The 22,443-nt window shown below is 35.5% G+C and overlaps 1 protein-coding gene across 1 annotated transcript; it reads right to left on the bottom strand.

The window, feature by feature from the left end:
• Positions 1–1,121: 1,121 nt before the first annotated feature.
• Positions 1,122–22,147, bottom strand: LOC105719089 (S-phase kinase-associated protein 1-like). Its single transcript, XM_064382237.1, has 2 exons — positions 21,910–22,147; positions 1,122–1,670 (listed from the first exon to the last, which is right to left on the bottom strand). The coding sequence occupies exons 1-2, from the start codon at positions 22,145–22,147 to the stop codon at positions 1,135–1,137; spliced, it is 774 nt and encodes a 257-aa protein (XP_064238307.1). The 3' UTR covers positions 1,122–1,134.
• Positions 22,148–22,443: the final 296 nt, after the last annotated feature.

The following is a 22,443-nucleotide window of genomic DNA, read 5'->3' as shown; positions in this document are numbered from 1 at the left end:
GCTTAATGGGTAGGGGCTTTCCTTTTGGGGGTGAAGAAATGGAACTAGATGGGGCAATGATTGTACAACATTGTGAATGTACTACTCACTTTTAAATGGTCAATTTTAATTCCTGTGAATTTCACCACAATAAAAAAAGAAAAAGAAAGTCACAATTCAGCCCAGGTCGAAGAAAAGAGGACTACTCAGGTGAGTTCATTTGAAGGTCATCTTTGGAGACCAGCTACCATATCCACTCTTGTATATACAAGCATGGGGCGGGGAGCTCTGCCTATTTGTGGAATGGTTGCATTCTATGTTCCTATCTTAGTTGCTCATGTGAAGGTGATTTTCCCCACTAGCCTCTCTCACAACATTAAAAAAAAATAAGAACACAAGATATTATGGCGTTATTCCTCATAAAATTACTATAGTACTTAGTAGGTATTATGGACTCAGTTAATCATTTTTATTCAATGCCTATGGTTCTGTTTCAAAAACTCTTTGTGAGTTGGTTGGTTGATACCCAGAGTCTCTTGTTTAGGAACACTGGAAGCAGTAGTTAAGGTTCTATTGTAGTTTAGTAACAAGAGTACTAGCTTTGTAGTTGGAGAATCCCCCTCTCAGAAAACTATGTGTCAGATACTGTTTTAAGTTTTTCATTTATTGTTTAATCATCAGAGCAATACTGTGAGGAAGTTACTGTTCTGTATTCATTTTAGAGATGAGGAAACTAAGGCATAGAAAAGTTAGGTAACTTACCCAAGTTACATGATGTGTAGGAAAGGTGTTACGATTCAGACTCAGACAGGATAGTTTCATAGTCATGCTCTTATCTTCTCTGCCACAGGCCTCTTAGCTTTGATGTGTAACTTAAACTCTTAGGCCCTAGTTTCCTCCCCCCCACCCACCCACTTATAGAGAACCCACAGTTCAGTTTTATTCAGAGCAAAGAAAAAAGAAACTTTCAATCATACTAGAAGAAACTCAGCCATAGGTTTGGAATCTGTACTCAAACTACACATGCAATGAGGACAATATTCTGCTATTACAATTGACTTGCTGCTGCATTTGTCTACTGTTTGTCTAATATGAACAATTATAAACAGAGCAGTGCAACTAGTATTTGGAACAATCAGTGTCAGGCACAACATTTCACTTCTCTTCGCACCACTGGTTCTCTTTGCGTACCTGGGCTTCCTCCTCTTCAGTAAAGTCATTTTTGATGTTGAAGGTCTTGTGAATCTCCTTAGGAGTTTTCCCCTTAGTCATATTGGCAACGGTCTTGCATGTAACATCAAGCAAACCTTTGATGTCTAAGTAGTTTGCAGCCAGAATGAGTTCAAAAAGTGTTCCTTGGTCAACTTTCAGGAATTCTTGGTACCAAACAGGAATATCATCTGTTCGCTTTTCTTTGTTCTCCTCCTCCTCAGGAGGAGGAGGGTCATCCTTGTGGTGGGTGCACCACGGAATGACCTTTTTTAATATTGCCGCATTAACATTTGTTAGAGGAACTGGGTCATCATCTCCTTCACCATCCATTCCCAAATCTTCCAACATGGTCTTGATAGGCACAGATTGTTTGGCAATTTCCACATCAACTTCAAATATCTCTCCATCAGAACTCTGCAATTTAATTGAAGGCGTGGTGTTCGGTGTTAAGGAGACGGCTGGCTGGAGGCCGATGAGAGCTGGGAGGCATCAGCGAAAGAAGAGAAAGGTGGAGGATGAAGCCACTCAAGCCCTAGTTTCTTTATCAGCAAAATGAGGACAATCTTCTTCCCAGTGTTACTTTGAGCTTTAAATGAAGATATGTATTAGAAAATGTTTTGCAGACTTTAAAACAGTATATAATTCTTGCTTTAAGGCATTCCTCCATTTCTTCCATTTGTTCAAGCATATTAATTTAATACTTTAATTACACTAAATAAGATTGAGATTCTTGCTTTCAAAAAGCATGCTGCCTATTAAAGTGACAGATAATTAAACAACTAGTTATACTACACAGTGATAAACTTTCTATAGTAAGAAATGGAAGCGAGGCATGGAGGCTTGGGCCCAAGTCCACTATTTAACCCAGACAGAGATATGTAATTAAAATAATTCTAAAATATATTTTATAAGCGTATAATTATATTATATATAAGCATATAAGAAAATATGCTTCTAAAATATATTTTATATATTAAGCAAAAAAACCAAAATAATTCTAAAATATGTTTTATACATTAAGCTCATTAAAAATGCTTAAAATTACTTAGCTCTAAGATAAATGGTTTGTTAATAGTTTCTCTTCATCCCCAAATGGAGGTAACTCAAATTATCCTGAAGATTTAGTTTTTACCTTTGTACTGTGCACATGGCATATGATATTTATTGACTTTACTTTATAATGTGGCTTACTGATACATTTCCTATGCATTGTTTACACAGCTACTGCATCTGTGTAAATCATTTAATGGGATGCATCCTGGAGTTCTGAAACAGATCATTTTATAGGATTGCTAGAATGTTTGTTTCCACTGAACATTTTCAACTTAAGCCCTTAGAAAAAAAGCATTTTTATAACAAAGTAATCTAAGGTCATTGTAATTTTATTTGACTGACCGTGTTTCACCCAAATAAAATTGGTCTGATGCTCTATTGACCACCAAGTAAAATAGAAGGGATCAAACTATTCATCCCATTAAAAAAAAAGCATGTGCAAAGAGAAATGCTAATGTAGGGACTATAAAAGGCATTTCCAAAAAATGATGGAAATACTGAGTTGCTGAAGAAAGCATTTCTTATGTTTGCATTATAAAGCTAGTCCCTTGAGCTTTTGTGAGTAGATATATCTTAGAAGCCACAGTCACATTGCTAGAGATCCTGGGGAGGCTGCCTTTAATGATTTTAAAACTCAATGTGAAATAATTGCTTTAAAAAATTCTGTATGCTGTTCAACCAATAGGAATCCTGGCCAAATTCTTTTTCTTGGGACTTTCTTGGAAATGGATTAAGGCAGATGATGAATAACATTGATCTTTGCTTCCTGCTCCAGGTATTACTAGCAAGAGCAGTCTTGAAGGGTACAGGAAGCTGTAGGGCATCTGTGAAGGGGGAATGTGGAATGGGGAATGGTGGGCATACAGCCAGTCGTCTCCTCTGTAGTCTCAGCAGATAACTGGAAAGTGTTCAAACTAGTTTGGGGATGTCTTCTGTTTATATTGCTCAGTGGGGATGCCTCCTAGTGAGATTTGTCAGATTTTCATTGTCCTTTAGTAACTTGGACAAATCTTGGAGAATATCTGTGTTTAGCAAAATGTGTATATTTACAGAGAGACACCTTTGCTGCAAAGTTTCTTATGACTGCACCTGCAGGGTTGTTCACATCTATAGATCTTCTTAATGGAGAATTAAATTGAACCAATAGCAAGCAGTGAAGCACACAAGCAAAAATAAACAAATAGAACTGCGTCAAACCAAAAAGTTTCTCCACAGCAAATAAAACAATTAACACAGTGACAAAATGACCTACAGAATGGGAGAAACTGTTTGCAAAATACACGTAGGAGAAGGGGTCATATTCAAAATATAGGGGAAACTCAAACAATTCAATACCAAGATAACAACCCAATTAAAAAACAGAAAAGAACCTGAATAGATATTTCTTAGAAGAAGACAAGCAAATGGCCAACAGGTATTTGAAGAAATGTGCAATATGACTTACTAGTGTTATAAGTACTAGTAATCAACAGAGAAATGCAGATTAAATGCACAATGAGATATGACTTAACACTGTTAGAAGGGCTATGATTAAAAAGATGAAAAATAGGCCAGGTATGGTGGCTCATGCATGTAATCTCAGCATTTTGAGAGGCCAAGGCGGGTGGATCACCTGAGGTCAGGAGTCCAAGACCAGCCTGGCCAACATGGTGAAATCCCGTCTCTACTAAAAATACAAAAATTAGCTGGACATGGTGGTGCATATCTGCAATCCCAGCTACTCCAGAGGCTGAGGCAGGAGAATGGCTTGAACCTGGGAGATAGAGGCTACAGTGAGCTGAGATTGCGCCACCACGCTCCAGCCCGTGCAACAGTGTGGAGAAAAGGGAACCCTTACACGTTGTTGATGGGAATGTAAATTAGTACAACTATTATGGAAAATAGTATGGCAGTTTCTCAAAAACTTAAAAATAGAACTACCATATAATCCAGCATTCCAATTCTGGGTGTATATCCAACACAAATGAAACCATTATGTTGAAGAGATATCTGCACTCCCACATTCATTGCTGCATTATTCATCATAACCAAGACAACAATTCAGTCTAAGTGTTCATTGAGAGACAAGTGAATAGATTCATGCAATGAATAATATTATTCAACCTGAAAAAGAAGGAAATTCTACCATTTGTGACAACATGGATAAACATGGAGAGCACTGTTAACAAAATATGCCAGATACAGAAAGCCAGGATCAGGAGTTTGAGACCAGCCTGATCAACATGCCAACATGGTGAAACCTGTCTCTACTAAAAACACAAAAATTATCTGGGTGTGGTGGCATATGTGCCTGTAATCCGAGCTACAGAAGGCTGAGGCATGAGAATCGCTTGAACCCAGGAGGTGGAGGTTGCAGTGAGCCGAGATCACACGACTGCACTCTAGCCTGGGCGACAGAGCAAGACTCCATCTCAAAAAAAAAAAAAGAGGCTTTCTCATTCCCCTAAGAATCTGGGGGATTCTAGTTAGCATATTTCACACATGTATTTGACTTCCTTTAATGTTAGAAACTATGAGTTGATATATTATTAACAATTAAAATCCATTCAAGGTCAAATCCAATGAATACAATGAATCAGTAACCTGTGTATATAACTGAATTTATAAATAAATATGATGTGATTTCTAGGACAAAATGGATAATTTAGTATAGCCATCTAATCTCACTTTATTTGAAAACTCTACAAAAAACCTAAAAATGTATTTAATTGAAGATCAAATTTGCTCAAAAATGAGAAGAAAATTTATTCTGTAATGATATATATATTTGCCTATCTGTCTAGCCACTACAAAATAAATTCACTCAGGAAAAAAATTACTTTGGAATGCAATGTTAGATAGTTGGAGAAAGTGCCTTGACCTTTTAGATTAAGTGTAAAATTTTGTGTTAAGAAAGAAGCAAGATGAAGTTACAGAGAAGGTAAACAATTTTAAATCAATGTTTTTAGTCTTTGGTCACCAGTTATAGGACAAATATCCAGACTGTTTTTCTAAGATGTTTGAAACAGTTTGATATATTAAATTTATGAACAATGTAGCTCAATCAATATTTATCACTCTGGGGAACAAATCTGTTAAATTTATAATACTTTTATTCATTAGATTGTATAGCAATGCATAGAGAAATAATACTTATTGATTAACAAATTGAATATTTAAAATGTATTATACCGATAATAATGACGTTAAAGGATTGCCTTGAAACAATGTCACAGACTTTAATATAATAGTAATACCAACAATTCTAATGATGAAAATAAGCTTAAGGTAGTTTCTCATTTCCTTTGCAGCAGGCAAGTAAGTCATGAATCCCTAAAATGTCTTAAGCAGCAATAATATCTCTGTAATGGGAACAGAAGCTCCAAAACAACGTGTTTTGAAGGACAACTTTCCTGGGTTCATATTAATTCTGTTGTTCGATTACAAAAAATTAGAGTCACATCACTTTATAGTTACATTTCATGGGCAGTTTCTACATATTTATATCTTGATTACACTTACCATCATACCAATTTATTCAACTTCCTTTTCCTATTTCTAGGCCAGGGGCTGCTCTTGAAGAATCTTTTGAATCCTCCAACTGTGATCCAAAATAGCATGTACTGTACTCTGCTATATGTGAAGATACTTATGCAATTCTGAGAGCACATTTTAATCAGATGTTAATTCATTGCTTTCCTCTTGTGGCCTTGATATATCATGCAAAGATGAGCTTAGGTTTATTTTGTTTTCTGATCATTCATATTCTGTGTCTTATTCAGCAGACCTGGAGAAGCAGTAAAGTTCCTATGCTATGCTTTCTTTCTGGGAATCCCCTGACCTCCTCAGCTTTTGGGTCAGATGAATGCTTCTTTAGTGTCAGAATGTCACCATCTGTCAACTCAACTCTTCCATACTTTTTACTTGATAAGAGTTTGTTCCCAACTGTAACACAAATAGTAATATAAAGGGGGTTCTCCAGAGGGAAGAGGTCACATGCTCTTTCCGAAGTCTGGGAGTGGTTAGGAGAGAGCAGATGTTTGGAAACAGCTCTCACAATAATCCCTGGACGGCAATGCCAGGAACCATCTGGTGTCCCATTGGCCATCAGCACAGCCTTTAATTTTACCAATGGCTTTGATTTCCTGTGACCATTTTTCATATATATTTTGAAATATTTCAAATGTATACAAAATTATAGAAGATAGTACAATAATGTTTTATAAATCCACTATTCACATTCAAATATTCTTACCAATTTGGTACATTTATTTTATTTATAATCAAATATATTTTAAATCAGTGTTCATTCACCTTGGCATTTCTAAAATTATGAACTCTGTAAAAAAACATAACCCATGTACAATCCATCATGCCTAATGAAACTGCCAATTACTGTCTCTATTGGTATTATCTAATACCCAAAACATATTCACTTTTTCCTCATAATCTCAAAAATGTCATTTTGCAGTCTGTATGATTATATCAGGATCCAAATAGGGTTTATACATGACATTTGGTTGTTTATTCATCTAAAGAAGTACTCGCTATTTTTCTTTTATATCAATGGCTTGAGGTCACTGTCATTGTCATACAGATTTTAACATTCTGGAATTGTCTCTATATTTGCTTATGGGTTGTCTATGTTTCTCCATCTCCTGTGTTTTCTATGAAGATAGAGCACTATGTATTAGCTCTAGAGGTTTGATTAGATTTACATCTAAACTGTTTTTTTTTTGCAAAAATCTTTCTTTGCTGTTGTCATGTGCTTTGCCAACATGAAGCACATCAGAAGGCACTCGTGGCTTGTCACACATTTGGTAATGCTAAGTGGGTGAACACATTGCTGTGTTTGTCATCTCTTCTAGGACTTTGCAGTAGAAAGTGTTTTTTTAAGGCTGAAGATATTAGATGCAATATAACTGCATTTTTCCAATGTATCATTTGCATTCTGCTCTTCATAAACTGGTCTTTTTCTTTCAATATAGTCAATATTTTACCTGGCAAAAAGTGACCATCTCACCTGATTAATTGATTAATGCCAGCTATCCCTTCACAGTAGATTTTAGTTAAGTACACTGTGTTTTACAGAAAAGAGCTGAGATTCAGTTGCGTTGTTATAGTTAGCCCAATACTCTAAGGGGGTGCAGATAATACTCTGTAATATTCATTAAAACTGTGATGGCAGCTGCTCACTCTTAGTGAGCAATTCTACTCAGCATAATTGAAATTCCGTAAAATAGCAGGACTGCATTGAATTCACCCTGAGTCATGAGTTTCCATCTCATTTTACCTATATGAGAAAAGAAAAATGTGTTTCTTACATTCATCAGGAAAGACATTACTATGGGATTAGGACTAAAATAGAAGAGGCTAAATGAAGGTTTATCACCAACGAAATAGTCACACTTACTGTTTTTAGCATGTTTTAGGGCAAAATTTGTTACTGATAAACTTGTTTTTCTTTCAGAGCTGAGAAGCCACTATTTTAGATGCCCTCATGGATATAATTATTCTAATAAATATAAATGATTTGGGCAAAATTTCAATTGTGACAAATTGAAATATCAGTTTCCAATTATGATAAATAGTTTCACTAGAGATGAATAAGAATATATAGGTCACCATGGCTGAAACAGAATTTCACTGATAAATGATCCTGCCTTTTCCCTTCCTATTAATTTATTGGTTTGTATAGTTATCAATGAATACTCTAAAAAATTTAGCTCCTTGAATCACCGGTAGCAACATTCCTAGAGCTTAATAAAAATGCAAAAACCTGGGCCCCACCTTAGATCTACTGACTCAGAATCTCCAGAGCCACCCCAGAGACATTTTAGCAAGCCCACCAGATGATTCTTATACACATGAAAGTTTGAGAAGCACAGCTTTAAACAACACAGCACACAGGGATGTGCATTCTGAGAGTGATTAGGGCAAATGAGAGAAGGCACACAGAAGGATTCCTGGCAAATTAGATAGATCCTTGTGAACTGATGAGCATAATAATCCATCTGGAACCTCTCTGCTTGATAGATTACATGTTGAGGCGTAGAGTCCCACTAGGGCAATGATCAATAGTTGTTTTGGTCTGCATTCTCCAAGTGTAAGGGAATGATCAATGGTTCAGTTTGGGTCCACATTCTCTAAGTTTAGCACCAAAAATCCTGTGTCCCTGGAAATCTCTCAGTTCCAGGCAAAATAAGGTCATCGGTCACCCTAAACATCATGTGGCCAGCAAGCCAATGTCCCAATAAATGAAACAAGGGCTCTTAAAGTCTCCTGCTTCCTCTTTGATATTATGATACTGGCTTTGTGAAATGTCACAAGGAAACCGGGTTGCCAGATGAAAGTTTTATGTGGAAAATGTGGTAACCTCCAGCTTACTATGTAAACAACTTTAGGCTAATTTCACTAATTTTTGCATTTGGTAATGGTTAAGAATATGACTCCCCTAGGCTTCAGCATTGGAATTTTGTTTCTTTTATTTTCTAGCTGTGTGGACTTTGACAGACAAATCAACATCCTAGTGGCTCCATTTCTTTATCTGTGGAATGGGAATACTAAAGTGCCCACTCATTAAGTTATTGGAGTATTAAATGAATTCTGTGTTTAGAACAGTCTTGGTAGACAATAAATTTTACAAATTATTACTAGTAACCAGGGAACTAATACTGTAGACTCATCAACTTTGAAAGCGACATGTAGCACTGAGACATCCTGAGGGCTTCATTTAGTTTGAGAATTAAAGAGATATTTTGGTCAAGAGACCAAGTATGTTCAATTTGTATTTCGTGTCTAATCAATTGGTGGTGGCTAGCTGGAATACAGTGTTCAGCAGGATTCTGAAGCTGCATCTGATAGTGTCAGGGAAGAGTAATGCTTTGATTCACGTTGTCTCTGTGAAATAGTGGGCAAAAGGAATGTTACATAATTTCCAATGTTATGGTCAAGTATCAAGCATAACTTGGCAGAATTTCTAGATGTATGGATTGTAAGAGTTGTTCTATGCCTATCATAGCTGTATATCATAAAGGTTTCAGAGAGATATACCATACTGGTTCCATAAATATATGTTATTATTATATTATTAAAATTTTGTTTGCATTTTTCATACTCATACATTTAGATGAAATGAATCTTGAGTTTATGGATATTGTAACCAAAATTCATTTTGTACTTCTCAAGTATTGAGTTTGAGTCAAACCTACAGTGATGTATAATATTTTGGTTGTGATTATATGAAATATGCACATATGTACATATTTTGAATGAATTGACATAATTAAAATAATTCATATTTGTATTTGTTTAAAATTGTTGACTCACAGCACAGTCTTATCCATTTACAGCTAAAAGTTCTTTATTATGCATGTGGTAGTAGACAAAATAAATATGGTTCATATTTTCATGGAAATAAGGGTCTAACGTAAAAGCTTGACAACAAATATCATACTGATAGCTATATAGTGACAATTAGAGTTGATTACTATGGGAAGACAATTCTCCATTGGTCCCTTGTGTTTCTGCATGCCTTGTGAGTGAGGGCACTGACTGACTGCCCTTTTCTCTGGACTCTCTCTTCAAAGTTGTTTGTATAGTGAATAGTTTTGGGAGATAGTGTCTCCTTCTAGGGAAAAGCACAGGCACACTGTCCAGTGTAATAAAGAGAATGTCTCCTGGAAGAAAGAGCAAGCAAGCCTTTGTCCACTATAAAACATTCAGGCTCCCTAAGATCAGGACTCCTCGTCTGTAATGCAGCACACTGAGTGTTTGGATGTCATCTGGCTCTCTGTATCTTCCTGTGGGAGTTGGGATTCAGAAAAGTCATGCAAAATACTAATATTCTGGCTATTGCTGTGACCATGAGTAAAAAAACAAATAAACAAACAAAAAACTGCTCTTTAGCTCTTACCTAGGAGTAGATTGTAGAATCTTCTATCTGCGTCCATAGCACTGTTGCATACTAAATTGTTTGCCCTAGAATAAAATCTGATTTTTACCTTGGGTTTAATGGACATTCTCTCTCTCTCTCTCTCTCTCTCTCTCTGTCTCTGTCTCTTTCTCAGTAACAAGATTAAACGCAGGATAATTTCTGCCCAAGAGCTTGTAAATATTATACATTTCACTCATAATATGAAATTCATTTTTCTGAGAAAGATACTTGTTATTTGAAAGTAAGTTATATCTTGGTGTGACTCACTTGCAAATAACATTTAATAGAACAACATTTTTTTCCTATAAGTATCTTCAATAAAAGATAAAAAGATGAGTAAATATATGTAGAGCTTCAAAAAGTTTCAGGCCTACAGAGAATAATTTGACCAAGGAAGTTCTGGAACATCTACAGTTAATGGAAAAATAACTGAGCAGCCATTCTTTGCTGTTCCTGATTTTAATGAGGAGGCCTCTGGTGTTTCATTGTTGAACTGGCTCTATAATTTAGATTTATATTTTTAATCAAGTTGAAAAAGTCTAGTTGCTAGTTTACTGTTATTAAAAATGGATATTAAAACTTATTAAATATCTTTCTAGCAGCTATTTTGGTGGCCTCTTTCCTTCAATCACTTAATAATATGATACATTATACTAATAGATTTTTCTAATATTAAAACTTCTTTGCATTTCTATTTGTGACTGCAAACTATCATCATATCCTGCTGAATTAAATTTGCAACTTTTTGCCAGTATTTTATATTTGTTCCTATACTCCTTTGTACATCTCCTATAAAAAAAGGAAACATTTGTTTATTTATACTTCCTCTCAATTTGACCTCCTTGTTTCTGTTTGTTAATTTATTTTTATTCTCCAGTGGTTACCTTAGTAATTGTACAACTATGAAAAGTCAATAGGAGAACTAAATTTAGAACTATGAGAACCAGGCTGTAAATAGAGAAAGATGCTCTTTATTTGTGACCTGCATTTAAGCTAACTTCTTTTAAAATACATATTTTTTCTTGTGTATTTTACAGTTGTACTTTGAAGACTCTAGGTATGTCTTGGAGTCCTCTGTGATTTATTTTCCAATTTATCAGATACTTTTATGTAAACTTTTAAGCTTCACTCATGTTTTAAATTTGGTCTTTTATTTCTTTAGATACAAATACTTTGTATTCCATATTTTACGTTTGGTAAATCCAACTTCTGCCTTCTTTGTGGGTCTGACACTAAAGTTGTTTTGATATGTTTTTCTCACAGAGTATTGTTCCCTTGGGTGCTTTAGGGTGGGGGGTGTGTGTGTGTGTGTGTGAGAGAGAGAGAGAGAGAGAGAGAGAGAGGGAGAGAGACAGAGAGAAAGTATTGAAAATTTCCCTGTGGCAATTCTTTGAGGAAATACGTATGCTTACTTCTTCAGTGCTTGGGGGCATTAAGTATCCATAAACCCTTAAAATTATTATTCTTGGCTGGGCACAGTGGTTCACACCTGTAATCCCAGGGCTTTGGGAGACTGAGACAGGAGGATTGCTTCACTTGGGCCCAGGAGTTTGAGACCAGCCTAGGCAACATAGTGAGACCTGGTCTCTACATATACACACAAACACAGACACACAGACACAAACACACACACACACAAATAGCCAGGCATAGTAGTGCATGCCTATAGTACCAGTTACTCAGAAGGCTGAGGTAGGAAGACAGCTTGAGCCCAGGAGTTCAAGGCTGCAGTGAATTATGATAATGCCATTGCACTCCAGCCAAACAAACAAACAAACAAATATCTTTAAGACAGTGTGTGTATGTGTCTGTGTGTGTGTGTCTGTGTGTGTGTGTGTGTGTAGTGATTTCAAGACTATTGTTTTTAATATCATTTGTGGAGCTCTTGGTCACTCACTTTTCCTGCTCCATCTTGCCATACGATTGCATTTGTGATTGGTGGTAGTAGTTTGCTTTTTATATGTAGGTGTCTTTATTTCTACATACCTTCTCTGCCACTTTACATTGATAGATTTGGCTCAAGATGCAGCAGACCTTGCTGCTTCTTACAGTAGAGGGGACTTTGGTATGGAGTTTCTGTCTGTAGGTGCCACTTATAGGTAACCATTTTGTGCAGATCTATTTTTCAACTCTTGGTTTTTTTTCTAAACCAGATAGATTTCTTTTTCATTGCACTTTTCAACCCTTCTTTCATAAACTGTGGTCTGAGATTTTACTGCTTAACAACTTCTTTGAAGGTGTAGTTTTCTATAATATTATTATCATCATCATTTTATGTTTATTTCAGGAAATTAAGGGGCAGAGATGCCTTCACCAAAGCATGTTTAGCTGAAATTTGGCTTAGATAAGCTTTATCACACAATGATACAAGTCTCTGAACTCAGAACTTGAAAATGGATTACAGAATGTTGGAAGTTAGATAGAGTAGTACTCAGTTTAACTTTCTAATAATTCATTGTATAGTTCTACATCAACTACTCCCTAGCATTTCAATACTATCTAAATCACATCTTTCAATTTCTCTGCAGATCTGCAATTCTATGACAATTTATAATAATTATGCAAATAAATTTGTTAATTATAATAGCTATTATGCCAGAAAACCAAATTTAACTGATGTTTGGAAGCTTCTGATCATTTGAATGAAAAAATGGTGCATTCAACAGTTTTGTAATATTTTAATTTATTGAATGGCTACAATTTGGATAATGTGGGTGGTTAAGACATAGCTTGTGGGAAGAGCACAGTCTACAGCTTTTCTATATCTCTGGAGATTCCAAATTTCAAAATATTTTGTTATTTAGATGAAAAAATTAAAAATTGATTATGCTAATATGCAATATGAAATTATAAATTGCTTGGGATAATTCTGACTTTCTTAAAATTATTTAACTATTTGAATTTGTGCCCATATTGCGTTTTGTAAACTCACCAGCTCTCATAATAAAATCAAGTACCTGAACTTCTGTAATTATAGGTATTTAGACAGATAACTGAGCCTGGATCACTCAGCATGGTTTTCAGCAGGCAACTGCATCTGTGATTCATCACGGTTCATAGGCACAAGCAAGCTCAACACAAAAGCCACCCTGGACTCTTGTTCATCCACTTTTCTCTCTCCTTATGTTGTAAAAGATACCCCTTTGTCCTGACCAGCAATTAGAAGACAGAAGGAATCAGAGAACAAGAGTACATTAAAACAGGGTCATCTTGGAAGTAATTAAATCCTCTGTATGTTAGAGGACCAAACGTAAACTCTGGTCTTGCCCCCATAGAGCCAACTGTGGTTTTCATTAAACAGAGTCCAGAAATCATCTTTAGAGGGACACTTTTATATATTTTCTGCTTCAGAATGTCTACCTGAATGCTGTGTATCTTTAAGCTGATGGGTTCTCCTGTGTGATACTGGATTTATGAATGTGTGTGTGTGCCAAGTTGAATGCCAAGTTGAAAAATAAGTTTGGATAAGTAAATCAATACCATATGGGTGGTCAGACAAGAAACAAACTCTAAATTTCTAGATTCTATGTATGCTCTTCCAGTGTCCTCACTGCAAGGTATTGGCTAAGTCACCTCATTACACTGTGCCTCTGTGTCCCTGAAATCTTGATGTGATTTTTTTCTGTCTTCTGAGGCAATGTATCTTGAGCTTCAAACTTTTGTGTGAAGATTACCTGAACATCTTGCTAAAATGATGATTGTGATTCAGTCAGTTTGGGGGTGGGCCAGAGATTCTGAATTGACTAACTTTTGGAAGATACTAATGCTGTGGTGTTCAGGTCCCATTTTAAGTAACAAGATTGTAGAGCTATATGTCCAGTATGACAGCCAGTGCCTCACATGTAGCTATTTACTGCTGGAAATGTGGCTAGTGAGATAAAGGAATACATTTTTGATTTAAATTTAATTTATTTTAAATTTAAAAAGAATACTTGATTCAGTTATCAGAAAACTTTATGTCTAAAACCATTTGGATATGTGAATCTATCTTTTCAACCATACACTTCACGGTGTGTAAATACAGATCATATAGTACTGATAAACATTTAATATCTGAATAGATATGTGCTGTAATCATAAATTGTGTACCAGGTTTAGAAAACTTGGTACAAAAAAAATCATATATTCTACCAATATTTTCTATTGATAGAATGTTAAAATGGTATTTTGAGTATACTGAGTTAAATATATTACTAAATTAGTTTTGTGTTTCTTCTTATATTTCTAAAATGTAGCTACTAAAAAGTTTATATATATATACACACATATATATAATCTCATTGTATTTCCATTGGACAATGTTGGTCTAGAGAGTTGTCCTCAGCCCTTAATTCTACCATAGCTCAATTATTCATAAGGTCAGGTCCCTAAAACCTGCAGAAATAGTCCTCAAAAAGTGTGTCTTCTTTTCCAATTTCCTTAATCTATTTTCTTTTTCTCCCAACACCTTTTCGCTTCCATCTTCCCCTGTATTCTCTCTCTCTTTCTCAGTAACTGCATATCATCCTGGGCTCTTCTCTCTCTCAGTCATCTTTTCAGCCAATCAGTTCTCAGTAGATTTCACCTCATTAATATCTCTTGTCCCATACCTACCTCCATCACCTCCATTTAGGTCCATATTAGTTTCTCATTCCACTGAGCTGTCTTCTCACTTCATTCATCTCCTCACCTGGTCTGTCTTTTTTACTAGTACTTGAATAAGTAAAAAACAAAAAAAACTAATTATTTTATTTCCCTTTTTAACACCCTCTGATAAATTTACATATGCTTTCTGGAGGAAGCTCAAATTCTAGATCAACATAAGAGGCCCTAAATATTCTGTCTCTGCTTTCTTTCCAGACTTTGTCTTCTTCTCCACCACCTACCACATATCTTGTATCCAGCCACACTGAATGACTCATAGTATCCATTGTGTGACGTGGGATGTCTGGTTTGGTGTCTTCACACATGCCTGTTCCTGGAATGTTCTTCCTTTTGTGAAATCCTACTCATCTTTCAACACTCGGCCCATGTCACTTTCTCGACATGTGCTTTTCATGTTGATTTAAATGCCTCTCATTTGTGCATTTCTCCCACTGTAACCTGTACATAATTCTCTTTCTTCCAACCATTATTTTTAACTCTATTCTATTGAAAACAATGGTGAAATGATTTACTACTTTGATATGACTAACCTTCAGTATTTGGAGTTAGTTCTCCGACTTCCTTGGCTCATTTTTTCTCCAGAATTAACAGAATCCTAGAGCTTTCTAAGGACTCATAGTATTAAGAATACTTTCCATCCTCAGTCAAGATGATACTTTCATTTTCTTCTCATGCCAGTAAGATTAAAATTACAGGACCTAAAAGACAGAGCCTGCCATAGAAAATACAATGCTGGATAATGTTTATGTATTATCTTCCCTGACCCTGCCTTCTGCTTGAAGAAGGAATTTCCCAATTTCTTAAGCAAATCTGGACTCAAGCTGGTGAGGCTCACCCAGCAATGGGGCTCCCAACAACGTCATTTTCCATGAGACCCTGACCAGTGTGAGCTCTGCGCATGAAATTAAAGTAAATGAGGTCTTCTGATCCCCTTCATTATTAAACTCGGGGAAAAATTATAGGCTTATGATGACAAACAAACAATTAAAACTCCATTACTTTGTGGACTTATGGAGACATCTAATCAAAACTTTATTACTTCACATGGGGCTCTGGGGGATAGGTTTTTCTTTCTTCTGTTACAGAAATATTAAAATCAAATAAGATTGATGGATTGCTTGACGTCAGCAGTTGAAGACCAGCCTGGCCAACATGTTGAAACCATGTCTGTACTAAAAATACGAAAATTATTAGCTGGGCATGGTGGTAGGTGCCTGTAATCCCAGTTACTCTAGAGGCTGAGGCAGGAGGATCACTTGAACCTGGAAGGTGAGGTTGCAGTGAGCCAAGATTGCTCCACTGCACTCCAGCCTGGGTGACAAAGCGAGACTGTCTCAAAAAAAAAAAAAAAATCCAATAAGATTGATGTTTAAATAAAGAGGAGATTTTAACAGCTATATTTGCAGATATTTCTTATAAATATGTGGATTTAAAGAGGCTCAAAGACCCTAGCATAAATAATAGAAAATGGTGATCACAAGTTATGATTTCCTTAAGGAGGAGGTCTTCGGTTGTCTTAGGTTGGGTCCTCTAGAAGCAGAGCCTGAGAAAGAGATTCATGTTCAGGTGGTTTATTGAGGGAGGCTGGAGTAAAAGAAAAAGCGGAGCAAGAATGTGGTCTCAGCTGTAGTCTGGCTTCTGCCTAATCCCACAGGGAGCTCTGGAGCATGAAGAGCAAGCAGAACTGTCTCACCTTGAGGCAAAGGAGCTGATGGTCATCTGCCGCAAACCACCCTCAGAGGAAAGGGTAACATTTTCCTGGGGGCATGGCTAGATCCTTTCAGCAGATGACAAGTAGTTGGAGAGGGCCCAATGGTGGGCCTAATGCAGCACTAGGGAGATGAGTGTTCAGTCCTGAAAAATAGATCTGTGTGGGGAATCTGAAGCATCTGCTACATGAATGCATCAAAAGGGAGGATGCTTTCCCATAAAATCAACTTGTCTAATGACATAGTTTTCAGTTTCAGGAACATACAATTTATCTTTATTTCACTGAATATCTCTAGTTAAATATGGCATTCAGAATTGAACCAAATAATCTAGATCAAGTTTGATTATAAAACATTGTAGTGAAATTGAACCTCACTTATTGAGTCATAGTGAGAGAAGAGAGCCTCTTGATCAGGTGCAGGCACTGTTGGAAGGTATGGACACAGGTATGGAGGGCACTGCTAAGGTACCTAGACCATAGTCCTGATGAAGAGTACAAAGAACTGTAAAGAAAGAAGCATGATATAATGGAAATTGATTTTTGTAGGTGACAAAATCTAAGAAGAATCATTCTTCAGAGTGGGATAAGACCAACAGATGTCCTAGGCAAATGAGAATATACAAACTATACATAAAGCAGGTAAAAAGGAGATAATAGTAAAGATTAAGAAAATAAATGAAATTTAAAAAAATCAAAGTTGTGGCGATTTTTTTTTTTTTGAAAATTTATTGTCTAAAAGTGGTTATTCAAGGGATAAGGGAAGAACCACTCTTAAAATTCTAAATAATCACTTCTAGAGTCAAGTGCATCTACTTTCTGGGAATAAAGAAGTAGGTTTCAGGATTGCAATAAAGGGCTTGAAAGAACTAAGCATTGCATCAGAATAGACAAGGAGCCCATCAAAAGGCCTCATGGCCCCACAAGGAACAGAATGCTAAGTGGCAAATACAGATTCAAGCTTAATGATCCAAATTAGACCAACACTGCAGGGTTGGAAAAATATGTAGTCAGAGGACATACACTGGGTACCAGGGTCAGAGAACAGAAATAAATTCCAGACAATCTCCATAAGAAATTCCTGATTAATTACATCTGAGAACAATATGGGTGAGGCAGAGAAGTATCCATTGAAAATCAGTAGTTCTTAAACTGGAGCATGAATCAGAATAACCTGGAGAGTTTGTTAAACAAAGATTTGTAGGACTCCCAGAGATTCTGATTACATCTAAGATAGATCAACATCTAAGACAGATCAATAGCACAATACACATTCCTTTCAGGTGTACATGGGCCCATCAGCAAGAGCAACCATTTGTTAGGCTATAAAACAAGTCTCAGTAAATTCAAAAGAAGTGAATCACATGAAGTATGTTTTCTGACCAAAATGGAATAAAATTAAAAGCCAACAGGAGAAATAAGTTTGAGAAGTTTATAAACATTTGGAAATTAGACAAAACAGTCTTTTAAAAATATCATTCAATAGGTCAAAGAAGAAATTATAGGAAAATTAGAAAATACTTTGAGGTGAATGAAAATGAAAGCACAACATACAAAAATGTATGGCATAAAACTAACACAGTGCTCAGGAATGTATATATAACTATAAGCACTTATATTTTAAAAAAAGAAGAAATACCTCAAATCAGTCATATAAACTTCTACCTTAAGAAACTAGAAAGAAAGAGCAAACTATACACAAAGCAGGTGAAGGGAGAGAATAGTAAAGATTAAGAAAATAAATGAAATAAAAAAAAACCAACAAAATCAAAGTTGTGGGGTCTTTTTGTTTTTTGTTTTTTTGGAAAATAACAAAATCCATATACCTTTGGCTACACTGACAAGGAGGAAAAAGACTCAAGTTAATAAAATCAGAATGAAAGAGGGAGCATCACAGACCTTACAAAAATACAATTATAAGGGAATACTGTGGACAACTGTGTGTCAACAAACTAGGTAACAGAAGAAATGAACTGTTTTCCAGACAGACACACACTACAAAAATTTACTAAAGAGAAAATAAATAATACGTATCTATATACTTTACTTGTTGGTATACCTTGTAAAGAGTAAAGAAATTGAGTTAGTAATTTGGAATCGTCCTACAAAGAAAACCCAGGTCTGGATAACTTCATTCATTAATTCTATGAAACATTAAAGAATTAGCACCAATCCTTCACAAACTTTCCCAAAAATAGAATATAGAGAACAAACATTTTCTAATTTATCCTATAATACCACTATTACAAGGATACCCAAACCAGACAAAGACAGCACAAGAAAACTACAGACCAATATCTATTTTGAACAGAGACATAAAAATCTTCAAAACTTATAAGCCAGCCAGATCTAGCAACACATAAAAAAGACTATATACAAGAAATTATATTTAACTCAGGAATATAAATTTGGTTAAGTATTTCAAAATATAACAATATAATATACAATATTAATCAAATAAAGGGCAAAAACCACATGATCATCTCAAATGGAAGAAAAAAATCGAAATATTCAACACTCTCTCATATTTTTTTAATAAAACTCAACAAAGTAGAAATAGAAGAGAACTCTCTCAGTCTGATAAAGGGCATTGTGTTAGTCCATTCTCACACTGCTATAAAGAAATACCTGAGATTGGGTAATTTATAAAGGCAAGAGGTTTAATTGACTCACAATTCCACATGACAGGGGAGGCCTCAGGAAATCTACAATCATGGTGGAAGGGGAAGCAAGGGACATCTTACATGACAACAGGAGGTAGGGAAGAAAGGTCACTTTTAAATCATCAGGTGTTGTGAGAACACACTCACTGCAATGAGAACAGTATGGGGGAAACAGCTCCCATGATCCAATTGCCTACCACCACCAGGTCCCTCCCTCGGCACATGGAAATTACAATCAAGATGACATTTGGGTAGGGACACAGAACCAAATCATATCAGGCATCTGTGAACAACTCATGGCTAATATAATATTGAATAGTGAGAGACTGAATGCTTTCTCCCTAAGATGAGGAATAAGACAAGGATGTCTACTCTCATCACTTCTATTCAACATTTTACTTAATATATAAGCAAGACAATTAGGAAAGAAAAGGAAATGAAAGACATCCTGATTGGAAAGAAAAGTAAAACTACATTTTTGTGTCTCATGATTTTTTACATGGAAAATCCTAAGAAACCCACCAAAAATTATTGTAAGTAATGCATGAGTTTAGCAAGGCTGTATGATACAATATTAATATAAAAATTACTTTCCTATGCAATACTAATGAACACTTTAAAAATGAAATCACAAAAATGAAGAAATTTTTAAAAAATATTAAAATACAAATAAATTTAACAAAACAAGTGCAAGAATTGTACTTTACAAAATCTAAAACATTGTTGAAAACAACTAAATATTTAAGTAAATGGAAAGACACTCAAAGTTCAAGGACTGAAAGACAATATTGTTAAGATTGCAATGCTCCCCAAATTGATCCAAAGATTCAATGCAAACTCTATCAAAATCCTAGCTGGATTTTAAGAAGAATTTGACAGGCTGATCTTAAAATTCATACAGAAATGCAAAGTATCTGGAAGAGGAGAAACAATCATGAAAAAGAAGAAAAAGATTGTAAGACTCACACTTCAGGTCTTCCTACAAAGCTGCAGTAATAAAGACCTAGTAATATTGATGTAATGATAGACATATAGATTAATAGAATAAAATTAGTAGTCCAAAAATAAACTCTTAAATTTATGGTCGATTAATTTTCAACAAACTTTTCAAGAAAATGTAATTCTTTTAATTAAATTGATCTGGGGCAACATGCAAAATAATTACTTCAGACCCCTACCTCACATCATACTCAAAAAATAAAGTAAATCATAGAATTAAGTTTAAGAGTTAAAGTGATAAAATTCTTAGAATAAAACAGAAGTAATTTTTGTCACTATGAATTAAGCAATGCTTTCTTAAATATGACACCAAAAGCATAAAATAAAAAAATAGATGTATCAGACTTAAGCAAAATTTAAACATTCACTGTTAAACCACATCATCAAGAAAACAAAAGAACAAGCCAGTCTTGGAGAAAATATTTGCCAATCATATACTTGAAATGGAGACTATTTACAAAAGACATTTAAAAATTCTTACATTTAGTAATGAAAATACAAGTAATCCAATTTAAAAATGAACAAAGTGTTTGAACAGACATTTCTTCAAAGAAGATATAAAAATAGACCTAAGGACATGACAGATGCTCAGCATCATTAACTGTTAGTGAAATAAATACAAATCAAAACTACCACGAGATACCAATGTATATTCACTAGAATGGCAATAATTAATGAAATAAAAAGAAATTAGAACACACATCCACCGCTAGTGAAATACAAAATGGTGCAGCCATTTCAGAAACTGTTTGCCAGCTCCTCCAAATATTAATTCTAGAATTACTGTATGATCTAGTAATTCCATTTTTAGTACTAAAATTAAAACATACACAGAAAACTGTGTATATGAATATTCATAGTATCGTTATTTCAATATCAGCCAGTCACAAAAGGCCACATATTACATGACTAGGTTTACAGAAAACGCCCCAAATAGGCAAATCTATAGAGATAGAAGGTAGATTAGTGTTTCCCAGGGCTGTACAGGGGGAAGAGTGACTGCTAATGGGTGCAGGGTTTTTTCCTGAGATGATAAGGAGACACTAAACTTAGATTGTAGTGACAATTGCTTTACACTGTGAATATACCAAAAACCATTGAGATGCATGCTTTCAATGGGTAAATTTTATGATATGTGAATTATAGCTCAATAAAACTGTTTTTAAAATGACCCTTCTGATTTATTTGTACTTATTTAAAAGTAAAGGTTTGGGTTATCTCTTGGGTATTTTGGGAAGGGGAAACGAGGCTTGTGGGTGGATAAACTAGGTTTAAAACAGCATCTCACCTTAGCACATGCCAATCTTCTAAAATGAAATCATTTAACAAAGAAATTGGACTATCACTGTTCTCATATTCACAAAGTTAAATCGTTTATCATCTTCCCTTGTAAACTTTCCCTTGGGAACTAATTTTAATGCTCAGATAAAAGGAGATTTATTCTGGAACCTCCAAGTGACTGGATTCTATAAAGCACCTTTGGTGTTTAACCCAGGAAGGCTTGCCTCAGGGATTAGGAGATGGAACACTGCAGAACTGTTCCTAAAACTGCACCCTACCTGCGGTTATTTCACACCCATGGCGGCAGGCTTAGAACACGGTTTTATTTCCTCTCCTTATTTCTCTGTGGCACCAATTGTGTTGGGGGATAATGAGACAGGAGTGCCACACAATGGATTTTCTTCTGGCCTCCAGCAGAAGCCAGTCTGCCCAGTCTTCCCAAGTGACTGACCCACCTGTAGGGCTGACCGGGCCCTGGGTGAAGGGAAGAGAGAGGAGCTGATCGGGTTTCCCAGCTTTGAAGTAAAAGAATAAGCCAGAATGAAGAAGCTCCTGATCAAAGGCTGCTGAGCGATAAGGATGGTGATATGAACTCTCCAGGGAGAACGCAGGCACCTGAGGCCAGGTGGGGAGAGGGCAGTCAGCTCTCTGAATGGGCACTTTGTTTCTGCTCCTTTTCACAACAGGAAACATTTGAAGCAATTGGAATCAGCAATTTATAAGTCAGATTGGCCTAACACAATGGTTCTCAAACTTTGAGGTGCATCAAAATTGCTCAGGGAAGTTTTTGGAAGTACAGTGATTGGGCACCTCTCTCAAAGGTGCAAAAATTCCTTAGATCTGAGGTAGGGAATCTCAACCTTGCATTTGTATTCCGTTCTTAGGGAAATGTATTTTCTTTATATTGTAGTTAAATTAGAATTTCAAATACACTTCAAAAAGCCTCACAGAAGAGATGGTTTATTTATAGTAAATCCAAGACACCAATT

The sequence above is a fragment of the Aotus nancymaae genome, unplaced genomic scaffold, assembly GCF_030222135.1.
Source record: "Aotus nancymaae isolate 86718 unplaced genomic scaffold, 86718_ANA_hifiasm-v0.15.2.pri h1tg000029l, whole genome shotgun sequence".
NCBI classification, from domain to species: Eukaryota; Metazoa; Chordata; class Mammalia; order Primates; family Aotidae; genus Aotus; species Aotus nancymaae.
The sequence above is the reverse complement of the archived record's forward strand: the minus strand, read 5'-3'. Positions and strand labels throughout refer to the sequence as shown.